General features: G+C 40.4%; 1 protein-coding gene across 2 annotated transcripts in view; it reads right to left on the reverse strand.

The window, feature by feature from the left end:
• The window catches only part of LOC128744006 (protein outspread), a 374,096-nt gene extending 359,090 nt beyond the window's left edge, over positions 1–15,006 (reverse strand). For both annotated transcript variants that reach the window (XM_053840742.1, XM_053840741.1), the window contains exon 1: positions 13,208–15,006. In XM_053840742.1, the coding sequence (XP_053696717.1) occupies positions 13,208–13,327 (120 nt within the window). In that variant the 5' untranslated portion in view covers positions 13,328–15,006. The remainder of the gene's footprint in view (positions 1–13,207) is intronic.
• Between the last annotated feature and the right edge of the window lie 6,520 nt (positions 15,007–21,526).

Raw genomic sequence — 21,526 nt, forward strand, 5'->3', positions numbered from 1 at the left:
GAGAAGCCAACACCTATGGTCTATGGAGGCAGATCGTGCAGGAGTCGTGGGAGAGTGTGAAGCGCAAAAACGAGTGTACATTCCTGAAGCATTATTATGTTGTGTTACTATACGATATAGAGATGTGTAAGACATTGCAACGTACAAATATCTTTTTCGCTTCTTTGCCAGCTTGTCGCATTCTCATCTTGGGATACCCTACTGCGATTTACCCGAAGATCATGCACCAATCACAGGAGTGGCGTGTATCAGGAAGAAGGGTGAACTTACATCGGCAGGGAAAACGTGCTAATCCAGCACTCCAGAAAAATTTATTTCAAGTGGACGGGAACAAAAAGACCTTCACACGAAGGAGATTAGTTTGCGGGTAGCCGCCACCGCCGCGGCAAAGACCGCTGATCCGCACTCACATGCCAACTAATCTGACCGCCAGAAAACATAAAACGTAACGGTACCCAATAAGAAAAATTAGTAATTACAAATGTACGGGAAAGTTATGTATAATAATAATAATAACGATAATAAACATTATCGAGCACATAAAGGAACAGAGATCAGCCGCCCTGTGCCCAAGAAGCACACAGATTGTCTGTTGTGCATGACCATCCCGGTTCTGCAGCTAGCCGGACGGTCATCCACTTTGCGGAAGCAACTCGTATCACCGCATCATCATCATCATCGTCATCGTCAGGAGAGTGCAAAAAGTAATAGCAATAACGACAGCACCATCGACTTCCTACTGATTTCTCCACACTTGTGCCCCGGTGGACAAGGCAGAGTGTGGGTAAAATGTAAGGTCAGAAAGAATTTGGTTGCACACTGAATGATGACAGTGCAGTCACGGACCGTCATCATCGTCAGCAATAAGTAAAGTTGTCAGCGGTACTTTCTTCTATTGCTGCATTCAGCCGCAGACTGCGGTTGCGCACAGTGGGCAGGAAAGTGGTCAATATTAGAGAAAGGTTTCACAATATCATTTCTTTTCATAATTCGGGAATGGACAGTTTCTTCTGAGATTAAACTTGCTGGAGTGAAACCTTTTACAAATGTTCACGATTCATCGCGACTAAAAGAAAGACATCTTTAGCAAAACTTGCGTAATCGGTTGAATATTTAAAATGTTCCCATAGTCCAAAGGTAGATCAGAATCTTGTACTGCTTTCGCTACTCTTTTGTGCGGTGGCAATAGGCACACTTCAAGGCAAGTAGGTGCAAAACGGGGGTCTATTATATTTAATTTACTTGTCAGGATAAAATCAGCGCTCTATGGTGGATAGAGTTGAAAAATTCTCGTAGAACGGTGCATCGTTGTATCTGAATAGCATCTTCACAAACAGACAGAGAAACATTAGACGTATAACTGTCCAAATATAATTACCTTATGGTTGTTGTATTCCAGAACATATAAACGCAGGCACTTGAATTTACATTCCTACACAAAAATTGTTACTCACATAAAGTAGATTGGTATTCTTTTTTTACACAAATTAGTTGAAGACCAAGAGCCCAAATTTCAGCCTGTATAATAAACACATGAATTGGACCCCATTGTTCGGATTACGTTCCAAAATACCGAATACGGTGCACACGTTAAAAGCTGAGTCAGACGAAAGCTTCCTCTCCTTCCCTTGGTAGGACAGCCAACCAAAAGGCGTCGTAATTGCATCTTGATCCAAGCGACTCGACTCGGGACGGTCTTCCCGTCTGGTTCTTAAGTAACACGATCGGATCCACAGCCGACATCATGAGCGGCGGCAAAGAAAATTGAGAACTTCAGCTGAAGTGGTTTGGAATGGAAGGTGGCAGCAAGAATCATTAAAATAAATTATTTATTTTATCGATCACTAGATTTCCGCCGTTGGAGTTAGACGCAGGAGGGCTCGAGAGAGTTCTCGCCGAATAGCACACACTGAATAAGGTTTACGATGGGCGTTCACGGATAAGATAAAGATAAGATTGAAACTGTTAGTAGAATTAGCTGTTTCGATAAACTATCACCGGTCTCAAGCAGCTGAAAATTTATATTCCCTGCTATAAATGATGACGTATCGACTAAGACAAACGTGTTGCTTTCAATTCTAGTTTATCAAAACTGCACAAATATCGTAAAGCATTTTACTAGGTCTACTTTAATACAAGATTACAATCCACTATTCAGGTTGATTAATCCGAACGACTTATAGGTTACATCTTTAATGCTTGCCAAACAACCTAGTCTCACGGTTCAAAGTAAACCGTCATTCCGAATAAAATGCGTCGCTCCAAAAATACTAAAGTATTCGTCTAATAGTAATGCTTTCCGCACGATCGCAATCACTTTCTCCGCCAAAGGCTTCCGGTCCTAATATCATTTACATTCAACGGGCCTGCTAAGCTAACCACGAGAAGAAAATAATCGTAAAAATTCTTACATACCAAAACAAAAATCCATATTATAGCCATGCCTATACTTTCTCTGCGCACTGCACTGTTCATCCTTCCGCTCAGCTAAGCCCCAAGCGTAGGTCCCCAATGAAAAAAAAACGAAATACTGTGTCTTCGCCGACAACAAACGGCGAAATTTGTCGTCATCAGTATTCATAGTACGCACAAGATTTAGTCCCAAACCACATTCCATCCAGTGTAACAAAACCCAAACCCATGGCGACCGCATTAATACTGAACGAACGATTTTAGCTTGAAATATATTAGGTATTGTTTGCGACAAATGACAGTTTTTAAACCATTGTCATCTATGTTTCCAATGAAAGTAATAGTATGTACCAATAGCAGCACAACTGTAAACGATTTTGAATTGGCTTATACTTTGGTGTTACGACGAAAACGTGATTAAGGTTTGGTTTCGTGCACAAGTTGTGCAACGCGCAAAAATTTGCATTTTGAGGCTCATCAATTCCGTTTGTCAAAATAACTAGTGACCTCCTCACGTTACGTTAATCCGTTCATCCACTTTCTTTTATTCGAGTAGGTATATGCAAACAATATTACACAGAAAATTGTTGCAGTTCATCTTTTCCATCCCTTTTCCCAATTTTCGTAATTTGTACACAATCCTTCATCCTTCGCAATATATTTTTAGAAGGAAGACTAATAATTACCCCTCCTTTGGCCAACTGCTAACATGTATATGATGACTGTATCATACAGAAATGTATGAAATGTTGTACAGAAACCTATTGAATAGTATTGCAATGAATTGCATGACTTCCATAGACCTTACAACCACCCTGAATCAACGGAAAACGGCTGATAAATGGACAATACATTAAAAATTGAGGAATAGTTCGTTAAAAACTGTATTTCGTATAATTCCTTGAAAAGTTCAGTGCTAAACATAAAGCAACCATGCGTCCCCTTTTTCAATGGAATTAATGGAGGTGCACTGTTATGTACTTTTGCTAAACTTTTTTGTTTATTAAGATCTCGAAAAACTAAACACATACCGAAGTCCAAAGCTCGAAGTACTCTCCTAGTTATAATGAATATAAAACTGTTTAGTGCCTCGAGGAACTTGAGACCAAAGTGTTACTCTCGCATTCAGTGTCGGTGATTTAGAATAAGGTGCAATCAGTGAATTCACCGCCCAGTTAGCTTGGAGGTACGATGCTAGTCTAACAAGCCAGTTATTGTATCTTCGAACCTCGGCTAGGTAGTGCTGCTAGGTAGTCAAAAGGACCTTTGCACTAGCCTCGTAATTGACCTGTACACTGATAACTGGCTGCAAAGTCTGTCGATAAAGGAGGGTCTAGCCTTAATGACTTTTATTCTCAAAAGGTTTTGGCTTTGCAGTGAATTCAAACAATAAGTTAATCAAAAACCTTATTGTTAGTACTATTCTATATGTTGTGTGAGCATGTACCATTGAGGGTAAAATTTGGTGAGCGGGTATCGAAACAAGTGCTGCGATTTTCAGAAACAGTAGCCAACTCCTAGGCTTCGCGGAAGAATTCGAAGCTATCACTAGAAGCTTTGCAACGATCGATGGTGGTAATGTAGGATGGAGGCTAGGAGGTTTGGACTAAGAATCCATGCCTTGAAAACCAAATATATAAGAAATAGAGGCTCAAAAAAGGAAAATACTTACATCCCACGGACAATGACTATTGACAGCGATAAACTTAATGTTAATCTTTATAACAATGTTTATAACAATCCCCAGTTGAGAGGCTGTGAATGTCCACAGGATTGTAGCACTAGCTCTGCCGTTGTTCAGTTGTACATGGAAGCACAATCGGAAAGCATAGAGTGGCGTAGACGAATGTAGCCCGAACCGTAGGAACTTCATAAAGATTCCCATCATACACTTGGTAAAAGTCGATACCCAGCTAGCACCAAATCGTACACTAAAGAATTCTAACTAAAGCTTAATAAAGTATGTTCAAGTTGATTTTCAATCGTATATAATAATAATAACTGACACACATATGTTATTCAGCACAGAATTGTATAACAGTGCGAATATATCGTATATAATTACTTATATAGATGAAGCGCGTATATTTATTTCTCGAGGTGACAAGGTTGCTGGTTGACAGACGGGGGCCAACGTGTCTTGAAATTATTGTAAATACTGACATAATAGAGTAGGAGAGTAGTATATCTCGTTCCAACCTTTTCTTAATTTAGGCCGATTTACATTAACCGTAGGCAGCCATTAACGTCAACAGAACAGAATGAAACTTCAGTGATGGTTGTATTCATTTTCAAGGGCATGAAATGGGGAGAGTTGCGTGAAGGGAGCGTCAAATATAGCTCTGGATCTCTAAATCTCCTACCTAGCGCCTCGTTGCAGATCTAAGTCAAATAATGACGATCGATGTCCATACCTGGAAATACTTCATATACATACTGAAGGAGCTAAGCTAGGATAAGCGAGCTTGAGCGCCTGTTCCACAGATGAGAGACGGCTCAAACAGCGTCAGTCTCAGAGCGAGCGGCTGCATATGTAACGCTGTATACCGCAAGCTATACCTAAGATGGCAGACCCATCAGCGGGTAATGGAAATTCCGAAGGAAGGAAGTTCCACACGGTAAACCCTATTGCAGGCACTTCTTTAAAGCACCACAGATACCATAGATAGATAGAAATTGGTTTCGTAGTGTTGGGAAAGTAAAAGCAACGAGCTGTCCGATGGAGTCTCGTAGATGGCTGTACATGTGCGTTGAGAATTAAGTGCAAATTCTTAAACTAAAGTCCAATCAAAAGCTAGGGTCCTGAAAATGATAAACCTGGTGATGCTAAGGATGAGTTCTATGACAGGCCTGAGAGAACTTATGGAGAATACCCCAAATATGACGTGAAAATCATAATCGGAGATGCAAATGCGTTGATCGGAAGGGAGGGATTATTCCGTTCTGTCATTGAAATACACAGGCTTCATCTGTCGACCAATGATAACGGTCTAAGGCTTATACATTTTGCCGTGGCCAGAGAAATGGCCATCTCTAGCACCGACTTCACATGTCTAAATATTCGAAAACACACCTGGAGGCATCCAAATGGAGACTCTAGCTCGCAGATCGATCATGTCTGGATTGACGGTCGACACGTACGTTCTTTTCGGGCATCAAATATCGACTCTAACCACTACCCCATCATGTGCAAGATTCGCGTTGAACGCGCCAAAGACTCGCGCTGAGAGGACGCTGCGTTTCAATATCCAGTGAATGAGTATGGATGACGTGGCAGCGGAATACGCAAGAGAGCTTGATGAACGGATCATAGAACAGTAGGAAAAAAGTATAGAAGATATAAGTGGGCTGGGAGGAACCTCCATGAAGCCATTGAAGCAACTATGAGAGAGGTGGGAGGACCGACGTATTTGGGAGTGCAACAACCCGTTTGATGCCGTATGTCAGAGAGTGATAGACAGGAAGGACCAGGCAGGGTCACATGCTCGTTGCGCCTACACGTTAGAACAGAGAAAGGCATAGAGAAACTAGAGTTGCGAAAAAAAGAGCCAGCCGTCTAAAAACACACAAATACGAGAAGCACGTGCTCGCTGGCATGGGGGTGCACTACCAGACGCTGTTGAATGGAAAGGCAAGGAGATATGGAGGAACAGGATGAGAATTGTGAGCGATCGTCAAGCTGTAGAGATACCAACACAGGAGGATGTTAAGAGGCAATCAGTAAAAGGCTAAACTTTTAAAAGCGGGGAGCGAGCAGGTGTACGAGCCAACTACCAGATCATGGTCAGAATCTGGCTGAAGAATAAAATACCGGAGGAGTGGTTGTATGGAATAATTGCTCTATTTTTAAAAAGGACATGGACTTGAGTGTAAAAAGTATCGAGAGTGTAAAAAGTAACGAGAGAGCACCTTACCATTGCATTACCTTGCACAATGCTGCCTATAAGGTGCTCTCTCGTAAACTGTAGACTAAGACCGTTAGCGGAGTGCTTCGTCGGTGAGTACCAAGCTGGTGTGCGACAGAGTCGCTCCACGACGGATTAGATATTTACCTATCGTCAGTTATTAGACAAATTCGAGAAGTACTTACAGGCACATCAAAACTGGTTGTGGATTTTAAGGCGGCGTACGAATAAGTTGAACGAAACGACTTGTTGCAGACAATGCTAGAACATGTTTTTCCGACGAAACTAGTTAAGCTAATTCGTGCGACTCTGGATGGATCAAAATCATGCGTCAGAATAACGGGTAAGACCTCTGCCGTTTTCGTGGCGTTGGATGGATTGAAGCAAGGAGATGCACGATTCTAACCTGCAATTCAACATTGCCTTGGAAGGTGCAATACGAAGAACACACGTGGAAAATAACGTGACTCTCATTATGAAATAACACTTGCTTCATGGTTTTGCGCATGATGTCGATAACATCGGAATCAACGGTAGAGCAGTGGAAGAGGCCTATAGCGCTTTGAAAAGGGAAGTAGCAAGATTGGAACTTACAATTAACACCACCAAAACCAGGTACCTGTCTGCTGCCAGAGAACGTGGGAGTCCAAATGGTGTTTTTTTGTATGTTGGATGGGGAACGATAGAAGGCAATTGAAGAATTCATATACCTTGGAACGCTCCTGACATATAACAACGATGTAAGCCGCGAAGTAAACCGACGAATAGCCGCGAATCGGGCTTTCTACGGATTGCGTAGCCAGCTTAAGTCCGTAGTTTGTAAATTCACACAAAGCTGGCGCTCTACAGAACACTAATCCCCCGGTGGTAGTTTCTGGACATGAATTATGGACAGGGTTGCCACATGTACAGATTATTCTGTGTTTAACAGATATTTAAAAGAAATCGCCTGTACAGAATCTGTATGCACAGAATACAGATTTTCGCCAATTACACAGATTAAACAGATTTTCGAGCTTTTACATGAGAGTGAAAGAGACGGAAATAGTAAGCAAAATTACTCTCCGTCTCTTTCATCCTCATTGTTTTACATTGGACAGATTTTTGCACAGATATTTTTCCTGCACGGCTGGCCAGATTGTTCCAACAAAAAACGCAGAATTTTATGTGGCATCCCTGATTATGGACGCTAGAGGCAGCTAATCGACGTGTGCCAGAAATTTTTAAACATAAAATTCAGCGAATAATACTTGGAGGCAAGATGGAACATGGAGTATGGCGCAGATGCATGAACCACGACCTGTATCAAATATACAAATATACTGATACAGTGAAGGTAGTATAGTGTGGCAGCTAGGCTGGGTACGTGGCCAGAAAGTCCAATGCAAGAGTAGCCAAGATTATTTTAGCAGAGAATCAGGAAGAACCCGTAGACTTCGGGCAGATCCCGCACCCTACGGATGTGCGCTGTCGAGGACGATGCACATTCAGCTGGTATTCGAGGGAATTGGAGAACGGCAGCCCAGGATCGACAGTACTGGAGGAAGATTTATTTGCGTTTTCCTAGGAAAAGTTGAGTTTTACTTTGTTTGGTTCACGAGATAATGATTTCTGTAACAGGCCGATTCTTTCCAACCATAACTTAGTAACGGAAAAACTCTTTTGACGGCTTGTTTTCTCCCACCATGGAAATCTCTTAGTTTCTGGCTAGTCCACTGATTTTCGAAAAACACAAAAAATTAAATTATCAAAATCAAACTAATTACTCTTTTACACAAATTTTTAGTATGTTTAGAACTTTATAATCTGCTATCAAATCGGATTATGGTCAAATATTGTCAGAATTCAAATAGAAATCTCACATAGCAGTGAATTGGTAAACCTTCAAGTTCCCTTTGCATTAATTTGATTCACTTTTAAACTGACATAAAAATTAGTATTTTGCACTGCACCACGATCGCCGAATTAATTAAATCACTTCAGCAGAATTTCTTTTGTTTTCGGAAACAAATGTTGGAAAATAATTCATAAATCGTAATGAATCAAAATTCAACTGTCATAACTCGATGCATGATTAACCTATATATCATAAACGAGTTAAGAAAAACCTTCATTTAAAATAGTCAACTGCTATATTTCAAACTTGCGTTGTCTAAAGATTCGATCTTAAAACGGAAATAAATCTTTTTATCGTGGATATAGATATGAGACAAATCGTCTTAGAAGCATAGAAAATAACGGATCCAGTTTCTAGCAAGTAGTTCGAAAATCAATTAACTGCAGCTCTGTTTCACAGAGCTTAGCCCAATTTTACGACGTTGATATCGTCGCTTTAACCCTTACATTGACTGGTTTCCGCTAGCTTTTCTGCAAGGCAAGCGCACGTGTAGCTACCCCGAACGGAAAGATAAAAGTGGCGAATGTTGCAATGTTTGCTTGCTTGGTTCGTAAGGTTTTCGCGCGGATCATTGATCGCTTCCTGCCGTAGTTAGTTTGTTGCCGTCTCGATTGATTCATCGCACACCTTCACTTTTTGGTTGGCTGCAGGTCCGTATTTAGGTTTAGTTTTTGACACGGACAAAAGAGAATGCTAAAAGAGTCTTGCACCTTGCAAACGGATATTCACTTCATCCTGCTGTTGACATAAATGAGAGGAGAAATCAACACAATTGCACTAGAAATCATGATGGTAATAGAAAAAAACAAATGGTTATAACGCCTCCTAACTTCATCATATAAGTAATAAATTCAAAATGTTTACATTACTGATAATAGTAATAAAAGAAAGTCCAAATCACAAAAAATGTTTTTCCAGTATTTCAATTAAAGTATGTGTAAATAGTTTCTAAACTGTTTCTAATAAATGATATAATTAATAAGCCCCCATTTTGGTTAAGAAAACCGCTGGCATGGCATAGAAACGCGCTAGCATTTCCTAAACACGATCTTCATCAGTTCTTAGCATCTGTCCGTCCGGCATTTAAACGGGTTACGAATATATTCACGCAACGCACACACTAATAATACGAACTGCTCAATCCACCGACGACGAGCAAGTGTACATTTCCATTCCGCGCAAGTCTCCCTTGAAGTCTCCCAAGCCCGTCGTGTAAGTTTTTCGGAAAGAAAAACACTCAAAACTTCAGGCTCATATAGATAATAACAACTTGCGAATGTCGAAATTGATGTTCTCAACGTCGTCGCTCAAGTACTTTCTGTCTGTCTCCTTCACTCCCGAGCGTATGGGGCGCTGGATGCTATTCGGCTCGGACTGCGTTAGTCAGATAAACATCAAGCTTTAGAAGTGGAATTTCTAGCACCTCATATAACGTACATAAGAAGGTTTACAGATAATGGTCCTTATGACGTCCTATGGTTTTTGGTTTTTCGTGACCAATTTGCTTGCCTTCGGGGCCGTTTCTGTGTGCCACTTGCTTTTTTTCGTTGTGGTAGTTTTAAGCCGCTCTTGGCATAAATCATAAAGGTAACTGTTCTTTCTGTTAAGTTTATTTTAGGACTGATGGCGCATTGTAAATAGCATCGGCGGTCACCTGCCATCAAACATCAATTACTGACTCTGAGTCGGTCAGTACAGTACTTTCAAGGCGTAGTTTGGACTGCCAACTGCAAAAATCAATGAAATTACATAGGGCTAGTGCAGCTTATACCGACACTGGGGTTTATCCTGATAATGAAATACTAATCAATTATATTCACGAACAATGAAGATCCAGAGCCACCGATGCACAACCGGATCCAATTTTTCGCTACTGGTCTTCAGTGAAGCTGATGAGCAAAAGGCGAGACAACTCAGTACAGTGCATTTGGATAATCAAAATCTTCATTATTTTCACCGTGAATCTCAGTCGGCGTCAAGATTATTCTCATCATCAACCCATTTTGTCACCTGTAATAGGATAAGTTGGACGACTTGATGCGATTGGATGTATATAACGGCAACGATTATTCGTCGAGCAGTTTTTAAAATCTTAACACAGCGTCCATAAGAAAATTAATATATAATAGCGGTCCAAAGCGGCTGCTTTGCAGTACATTAGTTTTGTTCATAATTAGGGCCGATAACCACGTGTCAATTATCACTTGTAATACTCTATCACACACATAAAGGTTGATTTTGTTAGAGGTTCATTGTTCAATCTCCTATTAACGATACCTCACATACGAAATGTGACATGTCCTAAAGTAAAAAATACTCAGCTTCTACTATTATTTCATCATGGAAACTCATTTACAAATCACTGAATTTAATGTTCAAAATTAGTTGTCTATACAAAATGTGTCTCGCAAGCATAGACCATTTTATGGTCATCAAAACTGGCCTAATAAACTTCAACCTGGCCTCAACTTGCCCCTTTCTGCCCTATTGGCTCGTGAAGTTAAGGAAAAATAAAGCTTAAATAAGCAATAATTTTGTAAGGAGAGGTCACAGATATTTGCGATATATCCACTTGTCCCACTTTATCCTATAGGCCTATGAAGCTAAGAAAAAATAAAACATGAATCTGCAATAACTCAGCAAGTAATGTCCTAAAGATTTTCATTCTTCTGCAAAAACGTGTGTTTTGAGTGCTTCGATAATTTCCTAGAACGATGTGTTTTTGTAAAATGCAACCAACAAAAGTTAAGTAAGAAAATGTACTTTTTAAAGTACTTTCTGCTCTATAGTTCTGCACCGGATGGAGATAAAATGTTGTTTTTTCTGCAAATTTCGTTGTCTTTACATTTTCTACAAATTTACTGAAATGACTCTAACTACTAGCACAGATAAGTTATTTTTCTCCTTTGGGGAAGAGTGAATGTTTAATGCTAAAAATGAAGATTTAGGCAAACTGAAAAATTTTTAACATTAGGCCAAAGATATAGACTTAGCGAAGGTCTATATTTTTGGCCTAATATTAAAAAATGTTTAGTAGTAAAAACTAAAAAAAAACAATCTAAAATTAAAAAAGAAGAAAACTTATCCAATTTAATTCTACTATGTGTATTTTATTCACGGCAGATACGTATTTCGCCTACGACTTGCAGGCTAAGCCTGCATAAAATACACATAGTAGAATTAAATTGGATAAGTTTTCTTCTTTTTTAATTTTAGGTTTCGTATTCTACTAAGATGCTCCAAAAACTTCAGTAAAAAAAAAACAATGTTCGGCCAGCTTAAGAAAAAGTTGGCGGCATCCTGTGTAAAAATAATACTACCGGTACAGGTGAGAGCTAGCTGAGTATTAAAATAATTTAATACTCAATTAATGCCCTTCAGAAAACACAGTTTCGATAATGTAGATGGACATTTTCCATCTAAATTAAAAAATTTGAAGAAAAAGAAAATGTTCTGATAACTTAAGATAAAGTTAGCAGCACAATGTCCGGAAATGGTACTTTCGCTGCAGATAAAGCTAACTGAGTGTGAAAATAATTTAGTGCTCAATTAGAGTTCTACTGAAAATACAGTTCAGATAACTTAGATGAAAAATTTTCAATGGAAAATTGACAGTACTGTTTGTGGTTATTGTGCTGCTATTTTTTTAAAGCTAGTAGAACATTGTTTTTTTTTTCTTATGAAACAATGAAGCATTAAATTCACCGTTAGAAGCATTAATTAGCATCAATTGAGCATCAATAAACCGAATCAATTTGGATTATCTTGACTCAACGACATATTGACAATAAAATTCCATGCAGCAATAAAAAAGTTTCATTTGATGACGACTGTTGACGTTGACGGTTGAGTTAAGGCGACATCCGTCTAATGAGAAGTGTGTTTTACGTAGGACTGCGTCTTTATTTACTACTAGCTGATTGCCCGATCTTACTCGTGGCCCCTTTGCCTATCAGTCACTTGTACATCTGTTATTATAACGAAAATTCTCATAATGCAAGAAGCAAAACCCTTGTTCTTCATTTGAATGTGTCTACTCCTTTTGTCAGTTCCCCACCTGTTGTCCCAGAGCCACTTGTAACTTCTTCTCGGTAATCTCTACAAATCGACACAAAGCTTTTTTCCATTTTTGAACCTTCCCCTTGTTAATGGCCACCCTATTCCCCCTTTCAAGAATCCCTCCTAGTATAACTGTTATCGTTCCAAATGCAAAAGAAACGAACCTCTTTACCCATTTGAACCTTCTCCCTCCTTGTAAGACACCGTCTCCCTCTTTTGTCGACCCCCCTGAATTGATTTTTTTTATATCAAAAACATGTGTTTGACAAACGACGTTTGATGAAGAACCATCCAGACGTTCCAGAGTTATGGCGGAACATACATTCAAACTTACGTTCCTCGTCGTCGTACCCCCCTCCCCCCTATCGCGACTCCTCCCCAGTCAGTTCGCCCTTCTCTCACGTTACTAATTATGCATCGGTTTGCCCAATGAAAATCTCTATAACAGAAACTAAACAATGTTTTTTTTCAATATACCCTTCTCGATGGAACCCCCCTCTTTTCTCACAAGCACTTGCACAACTACAATCGATCTAAATGCGAGCCCTTTTTGTTCATTTGGACCTCCCCGCTTGTTAGGGACCCTCTTCCATTTGTCAAGTTTGATAAAGAACGCTCAGGCGTTTCGGAGTTTTGGTCGCCCCCTCTGTTAGGGACTTTCCTGCTTTGTCGACACCCCAGTGCAGATTCCCTTATGTCAAGAAACATATATGTGCCAAGTTTGGTGGAGAACGGTCAAGGAGTTCTGGAGTTATGGCGTAACATACAAACATACAAATTCAGATTTATGTTAATGGATGTATGTGTAAGTCATTGTTATTTCCATCTTCATTTACACATTTAATACGGTAGAAAGATACTATTACTCTGAATACGACACCAACTATGTATTTATAAAATTTCCGATTCCCAGTAAAACAGTTTCAAGGCTTACCCGATTGCATTCCAGTGCGGCCGCACTGTGCTCCTCGCGCTGGCGAAAACAGTGCGTGCATTTGCTCTTGTTAAAGATGTTTGGTGAAAATTTACGACACTCCATGCTTCGGCTGCCCATCGTTTTAAATTTTTCTTCGCTGACAGCCAAAGGAAACTTCACAAAAAAACCGAACCGAGATGTACACGGTTTAAGACACCAGATATACGAAAATATTTCTTCTGCTTTTATTCCACCTCGACGAACGGCCTGTCGATACAGCACTCTACTAGACTTTCAGCAGAATCAAAACAAACTCAGCAACACAATAACCAAGAGTAGAGTTAAACTTAACTTAGCCGAAACTGAGCAGAGATGAAATCGCCGTCTCCGAAAAATCGACTCCAATTGAACGGGAACACATATTTTCAATCATCCTCTCTACAACTTGCACTTGCTTGCAGCGTAGAAAATTGAAGTCGTACTCAGACACGAAACGTAGCATTTAAGCCGAGGCCGGAAAGAATAACAAAACAAATTCGATAAACAAGTAAAATTAATTCAAGCCTTGTTTCCTTTTCCTGCTGTTTTACACTGTTCTTCCATTCGCTCTTTTCACCACTTTTCGATTTGTTTTCAACGTATTTGCTTGGAAATCGATCGATAAAATGAAATCTAATTAATGTAACACCTCAAACACCTGTATCAAACTGCGATTCACGTACACAATTTTTGTATTCTCAACTGTTTATTTGATATTTATTTACTTTAAAATTTTAATATATTATGCTTTAACAGCCGATTCAAATTTCACTACGATTCACAACTAGTTGCTGCAAGCGGCCTCTATCGAACTCTATCATCCATCCATCCCGCGTTCCACAACTTGCAGCTGGCGCTAGCGAGCCTCGGCCACTTTGGAAACACAAATATTTATTTTTTTTTTCTGCTGATTTCGCCCACCGCTACGCAAAACATGGATAACCAAGGCAGCCAGACACACCACTTGACAGCTTTCTAATAAATATTAGCTGTCAAAACTGTACAAAACTCGATCCGCTATGGGACAGCCTTAGCCACATCATTAATTCATTAGAAATCGCTCGCGCACCTCGCTCTGCAGTGCAAATGAACTCCGACGATATTATCTCGTTTTTCACCTTCCTTCTACTTTCATGAATATATCCAGCTCAAAATCACACACTCCACAGCACCCCGTAATGTCCTATAACCTCATCGTCACCGGTAGTCATCATCAGCCGAGGTTGAACCCGCTTGATTGCATGTACGCAGCCACCACACCGTCAGTACCGTAGCAGCCTAACCGAAAACACACAACAACAAAAAAATCACACAAGCACCCTCGCGCTAAAGGTGACTTGAACCTGTTGCGCACCGTGCGCTGACACAAAACTGCTTGCGTGTAAATATGTTAATTTTTTCTGACGTTTCCACACCACCAAAATTCACCAGCAGCCGCAACAACGGTTGCGATTCAGCGAAAAAGAGTCACCAGAACCGCCGCTTGAACGGCCTCCATCCATTCCATTCTCTGCAATGTGGCCGACAAACATTTTCAAGATGTGTATGATTCAACCTTAATCCGACATCAGAATTTTCGTATTTTATTCAATCGCTCATTCACTTGCTTCGTTAAGGCCTCAATCTAGGCGCTGCACTCTCGAATGGTGCACTATCTGCATCGCTACCTTCAACTAGAAAGTGTCGTTCGATATTCAATCATCCATTTGTATCAACTAATTAGCGATATTACAATAATAACTGAAAAATGTTTCCTCTTGATTCATCTAAACGCGTGCACACAAAAAACTCTCCTCCCCAAAAGAAACGAGTGTTTACAAGTTCACCGACGTTTCACTACTAACGTAAAGTCGCCGTGCAGCGCGAAACCTCGCTATCTCGAGAAACCTTACAACAGCAATACTGGTTGCACACATAGGAATAAGCTTGTGCCCATATTCGTTCACGCTCTTCATTACCTGAACCGCAGCATTTGTACAACCAACGAGTAAGTTTCTCTCGCCGCTCATGTGCGTTTTCCAATGACGATGATCATCCGAGAAGACTCAAATGAATACAGACAACAAATGACAGTAGCGCAAGTGCAAAAGCATAGGAATGTCGAGGGTTGAGTCAAGGAAGCAAGTTTTGTTCGAGTGTATTCGTTCAACTATCGAAACAAGAGAAAGAGAGCATAACATCCTCTTGTGAGCATTAATAAGTAAACAGAGAATTCACCGGACAGGCCAGGCCACTGGCAGTTTTAAACCATCACTCTGCTACTATGTAAATCTGTGAAATAGAGTTGTGAGACAAAATTTGACCGAAGAAGTGAAGTGTGTATCTCCATCGGGTGCAAAACTATAGAACATTTTACTTGAAAGTTTCTTAACAATAAATAAACTGAACTTTTGTTAATAGCCTTTTACAAGTATGCATTGTTCTAGGCAATTATCGAATCATTCAAAACACACGTTTTTGCTGAAGATCGTAAATCTCTAGAACCCTTCGTTGCAAAATTATCTCGTATTTATGTTTTATTTTAAAGCTGGTATAGGGAGTCAACCAAAAAAATCTATATCGAAAGATGGTCAAGTTTTGAACGCTAATAGCTTAACGATGTCCTAATCAGGGATGGAAGATCAGTGATTTTGATAAAATCTGTGAGTTATCGACACACGCACAGATCACGATCCGTACAGATCATGACAAACAGTGAATCTTTAGCGTTGATCACAAGATTTTGTTCTGCAAACAGTCTCAGCAGTCGATCACAGTGTTACATCTTACCTAGCGGCAAGAAAAAAGGTCACACTTGTTTATATTGTGATTCATACGATGCACACAACCAATCGTCTGTATCTGTTATATTTCTCGACGCAATCAATCAATGAACATGATCTGACATGAGGATCTGTACGGATCACGACAAAGTGTTTGTCGCTTACAAGTAAAAATGTTATTGAATCTGAATCTGATCGCTTCTATGATCTTGATCGCTAGAAACGATTTTTTTCCATCCCTGGTCCTAATCAATTTTCTATATTTTTTGCACTAATCGATCGACAAATCTTCTACGCGTCGATCCAAATAAAAAACGCTATTGCTCCTTGAGGTTGCATTATTGGAAAACTGAAAATACAGAAGCACTGTCCCACTACAAATTCTCGCTTCGTGATTGGTTGGAAAAGGCGTCATATAAGTTTTAACGTATTTTTAGAAAAAAAAGTGACAGTACCTCCCCGCCCCAACAGGTCGAAGATTCTTTGAGACGATTGAACCTAGACCAATTTGATGTCTGTGTTAGGGAAGTGCGTTAAGAAAGTGTGAAAAATATCCCTTGTCCCAAATTAGGACTCCCAACAGATTGCCTATGCTTTACCGCGAGACGGTTAAGTCTAGACGTATTTGATATCTGTGTTGGAAAAGTACGCTACACGTGTTGTGCTCGGTTGCAATCACATCCCTGGCACGAACGTCATTCTCATACATTTTTCTTGAAGCCGACAGTTCCCAATACCGGACACTTCCGGTGCACCTTAGCAGTTAATATGATAAAATCAAAAAATTAGCAGTGTGACTTTATATGTCAGAATCATTCATGAAAACAGAGATTTCGGCACCAACTTTTCAATACGACCAATCTGCAAAATGTAAATAAACTGAGTGAGGGTTGTTTTTTGCCGGACTACCATAGGGAAAGAACCCCTCACTCGGTTTGTTTACGTTTTGCAGATTAACCCTTTTGAAAAGTTGGTGCCGATTTGTTTGTTTTTATCTACCGCCGATCGAATTGTAATGTTTCGGCAAATTTTCGGATTAGCATTACAGCATCATTCGACCGTATAAAATTTCGTTTTACATGTATAAAATGTCTGTCATTAAATATTTTCCAAGCTCCATAGTTTATTTTTCAATAAAGATTCAATGCTTAAATTGGAATGCTTCAATTGCTTAAAAAACTACAAGGTAAAACTATATCCCTAAAGGTTGTACGAAAGGGTGACGTAGGACTATATCAGATCATTAGATCATGCATTAATTATTTAATGATTAATGTAAACTGCATTTCTGGCATATGTATGTTTATAAGAATCTGTGAGTGCCATTGTTTAAGTGAATGTTTAAAAGAGAAGAGCGAAATATTCAGATTAAATTCTTCATTGAATGCAATGGTGGCTTTGAAAATTCGTGGACGGGGGTTCATAAGTACACGGCCTGCCACCATTAAGATATAGAGATTTCTTTTAAAAATCACTTGTGTGCATCATAAAGGTTGAAATAGTAATGAATGACCAACCCACAGATAATTGTATTAAGTGTGATTATGCGTAGCTTGATATGTTTCAATAATCTTGCTTTAACTCGCTTATGGCCTTTAAAAGAGCTATTGCTTTTTTTTCCTGTATGGACTCATCAATGCGACCAGTATCGTTGATCTATTTGATACCGCCCGGGTGTTTGCTGTATAACATGCACTGCATTGTTTGCTATAATCGCTATTAAATGAGCGATTTGCTTATTAAACTTTATGCGTGCTTGCGTGTAGTGTGGTTTAGCCTTCCTTCAATGCTAGATCTACTTTACCCACCTTGCTCCTCAATGCCAGTACTGTCTCCAATTACAGCCATCCCTGGCGAGGCTGACCAGTACCTTTAGGTAACTATAAGAGTGACTTCTTGCACTGTCAAGAGTGCTTTTATGGGGGTCATATAGAATTCAGCGTGAAGGAAAGGTATAAGGGGCCTGAGAATAAACCCATGCTAAAGTCATTTGATATCGAATGGCCTGATCCTACTAAGATTCGAACCCACGACCACTCGCGTGTCGAAGCAGACTCAGTAACCTTGCGGTTACGGAGCCCTCATGCTCACAAATAGCATTAAAGTCAAAGCACGTTCATCGCAAATATGACGTTCCATTCAAATGTCCTTCTCTTTTGACATGACATGGCAACAGGCATGTAACGATTCGCTGTCTTTTGCTCCGAGAAGGTTTTACTAGTTTGCTGTCACTGCTTACCGCTTGTTACAAATTCTTGCCTTCTGACACCCCCCACATGCCAAATTTTGATCCATTTGCTTGATTAGTTCGAGATTGTTCGAGTTGCATGGGAACCCCCCCCCCCCCCCCTCTTAGAAGGGAAAAGGGGTCTTAGCACACCATAGAAAAAAATCCTACCTTCTAAAACTTTCACATGCGAAATTTGGTTCCATTTACTTGATTAGTTCTCGAGTTTTGAAGAAATTTGTGTTTCCTTTGTAGACATGGAGGGCGTCTTGCTCTCTTACCCCCTTCATAGAATTGCTGATCATTTTATCTATCCAACGACATATACATTGTTCAGTTCCGTTCTGTAGTTTATTGGTTATTAGCATTTGAAATTTTTCATTCAAACGTTACACTTTCATTCGTTTTCACAAAGTGCTACCCACTCTCAGTATAGTAAACAAAGACATAGTCCTACGTCAAAGTAAACTGTACTCAGTGTATCCCGTCACCCAGAACCGGACAGAACCGGACATCGAGCCGTCCCCCAATACCGGACAGCAAAATGCTTTATTTTGCAAAGAGAGGTTAAGAAGAAAGAAAACATCATTTTTAGCGAACCGCTTATCTTAAATATGAAAAATTAACAAGGAAACCAGTTGATGATAAATTTTTCGAAGAAAACAGAAGGGCTTCGATGTAGTGCATAAAAAACTGTTAATTTTTATTCAATGCAATTTTTCCAAAATCTTTAATCAACCAGTATGCAAGTAATAATAGATTTTAAACGCTTTGACATGTATTTTTTCGGAAATATAAGCCCTGAATTGGTTTATTTTATGACTTCTGTTAAGTGCCCGGCACTGGGAGACCCAACTTTTATTTAACGACTTTTATCGATTTCTCATTTGAATTCTAAAATGGTTTGTTAGTGATGCAAGTACATGTAGCCTATTTTTATTAGAAAATAGTCTTCTAAATTACTCTTCCAGTGAATTAAAGCTGAAGTTATGCTAAGTGTAAAGTGTTGATTTTATATATGTCAATATCCTCAGGTGTCCGATATTAGGGGACTTCTTACCCTATATTTGCGTACGGAATACGGAATACACCTAGAAAAGTCAGAGTATTTCATTTTTGCTGGATAATCGACACACTGAAAGTGAAAATGGACACCCGAATAATCGAGTTCGTGCGTGCAGCTTACGTCTACAAACAAGCTTTACTTTCCGGACTTGGTCAACTTGGTTAAGGGTAAGCAAACCCGGGCCAGGGGTCGGGGGTAGCTTAGCAGGGGGGGTAGCTTAGCAGGGGGGTTAGCTTAGCAGGGGGGTAGCTTAGCAGGGGGTTAGCTTAGCAGGGGGGTTGCTTAGCAGGGGGGTAGCTTAGGTCGTTTTTTTTTTTTTTTTTTTTTTTTTTTTTTTTACGAGTTGGGAAATCTGCTGAGCACCTTAGAAGATACGGTACTATCAGACACCTGAAAAGATACCTCAGGGAGTGGGGTTTAGGTATCCCGACCCCCCTAATGGGGCGTGAGGATCCCGGCCCACTAAAACCCTACTCGAGTCTCCAGCCTCAATCCCCCCTGGCACCACCTTATCGGTATTACTTCAGGGAGGGGCTATTGTGCTTAATGCACTCGCTTAGATAACTACTGGACTATGGTAGTTAGGCTGTTTATTCGCCGTTGATCGGCTCTCCAGTGGTTTTGTAGCTCGAGTACAATCTGGGTAGCAGCCGCATTGACCGCTCCCCAGATGTCCGAGCTGGAACACATCTTTTGGACTAGGTTATCCGGGGTAGTGTCCTGTCCGCTCACTGCCATCATGCTGCTTCTCGCGCCCGCGAAACGAGGGCATATGAAGAAAGCATGTTCTGCCGTTTCCTCAACATCCACGCATTCGGGACACGCGGGGGACTCCGCATGCCCAAACTTATGCAGATACTGTCTGAAGCAACAATGCCCTGACAGAATCTGTGTCAGGTGGAAGTTGACTTCGCCGTGGCGCCTGTTGACCCACCCAGATAGTTCCGGGATAAGTCGATGTGTCCACCGACCTTTTGTGGAATTAGACCATGCCCGCTGCCATGTGGTCATCAGCAGCGGGCATGGTCTAATTCCACAAAAGGTCGGTGGACACATCGACTTATCCCGGAACTATCTGGGTGGGTCAACAGGCGCCACGGCGAAGTCAACTTCCACCTGACACAGATTCTGTCAGGGCATGGTTGCTTCAGACAGTATCTGCATAAGTTTGGGCATGCGGAGTCCCCCGCGTGTCCCGAATGCGTGGATGTTGAGGAAACGGCAGAACATGCTTTCTTCATATGCCCTCGTTTCGCGGGCGCGAGAAGCAGCATGATGGCAGTGAGCGGACAGGACACTACCCCGGATAACCTAGTCCAAAAGATGTGTTCCAGCTCGGACATCTGGGGAGCGGTCAATGCGGCTGCTACCCAGATTGTACTCGAGCTACAAAACCACTGGAGAGCCGATCAACGGCGTTTTTGTGGCGTAGCTACGCCCTTTGGTACTATACTTTACGCTGGATAAACGAACGCTCGCGGTGCATTTCATGTCTTCATTTGTCACATTGTAGGAATTATCAGGTCCAAGATTTCGACAAGTAGTGCAGCAGCTACAGCACTACATATTTTTTTGTTACATTGTAGTCACTTCAACAGCTTGGGTCATTAGAGACTTCTGCGGTGTTGGGATTTGAACCCGGGTCCTCGGCGGGAGAAGCATGAGTGCTGACCACTACGCCGGGACTGACCCCCTACTACAACAATTAATTTCCACCTTTGTCTATCAAATTCGTTAAAAATTTGATCGTGAATCAAAAATGTAAAACGTGTGCGTAAAAGAGCTCAACGATCTTCCACATTTGATTGTTTGAATTGATATTTCATGAAAACATATTCAAATTTAAAGTTTTGTGTGAATTACTGTATTATACTATCTGTAGTCTAATAATTTTCTAGTCATATTTTGTCCGTAATCTAATCATTTTTGTTCGTAATCATTCTACTAAGTATGCATAACAATCTACAAAATGTGAAAGTTTTCCTCATTTGTAGAAACATAACATATTTGCCGTATATTGAGCGAACAAGAAGCAAATTAGTTGATTGCGTGTATAAATGCGCTCACACGCAGGAATGCACTCTAGTAAGGAAAAGGAATATTAACAATCACGACAAAAATTTCCATCAGAAAGTGCCAACTTTCAATTTACCATACCTAACAGCTCTTCATTATTTCTCAATGGCCCTCGGCATCGGAAGCTTTCTATATCGAATATAATTAGCTCGCAAGGCGTAAATAGG

This window comes from Sabethes cyaneus, chromosome 3 (genome assembly GCF_943734655.1).
Source record: "Sabethes cyaneus chromosome 3, idSabCyanKW18_F2, whole genome shotgun sequence".
Lineage (NCBI taxonomy): Eukaryota > Metazoa > Arthropoda > Insecta > Diptera > Culicidae > Sabethes > Sabethes cyaneus.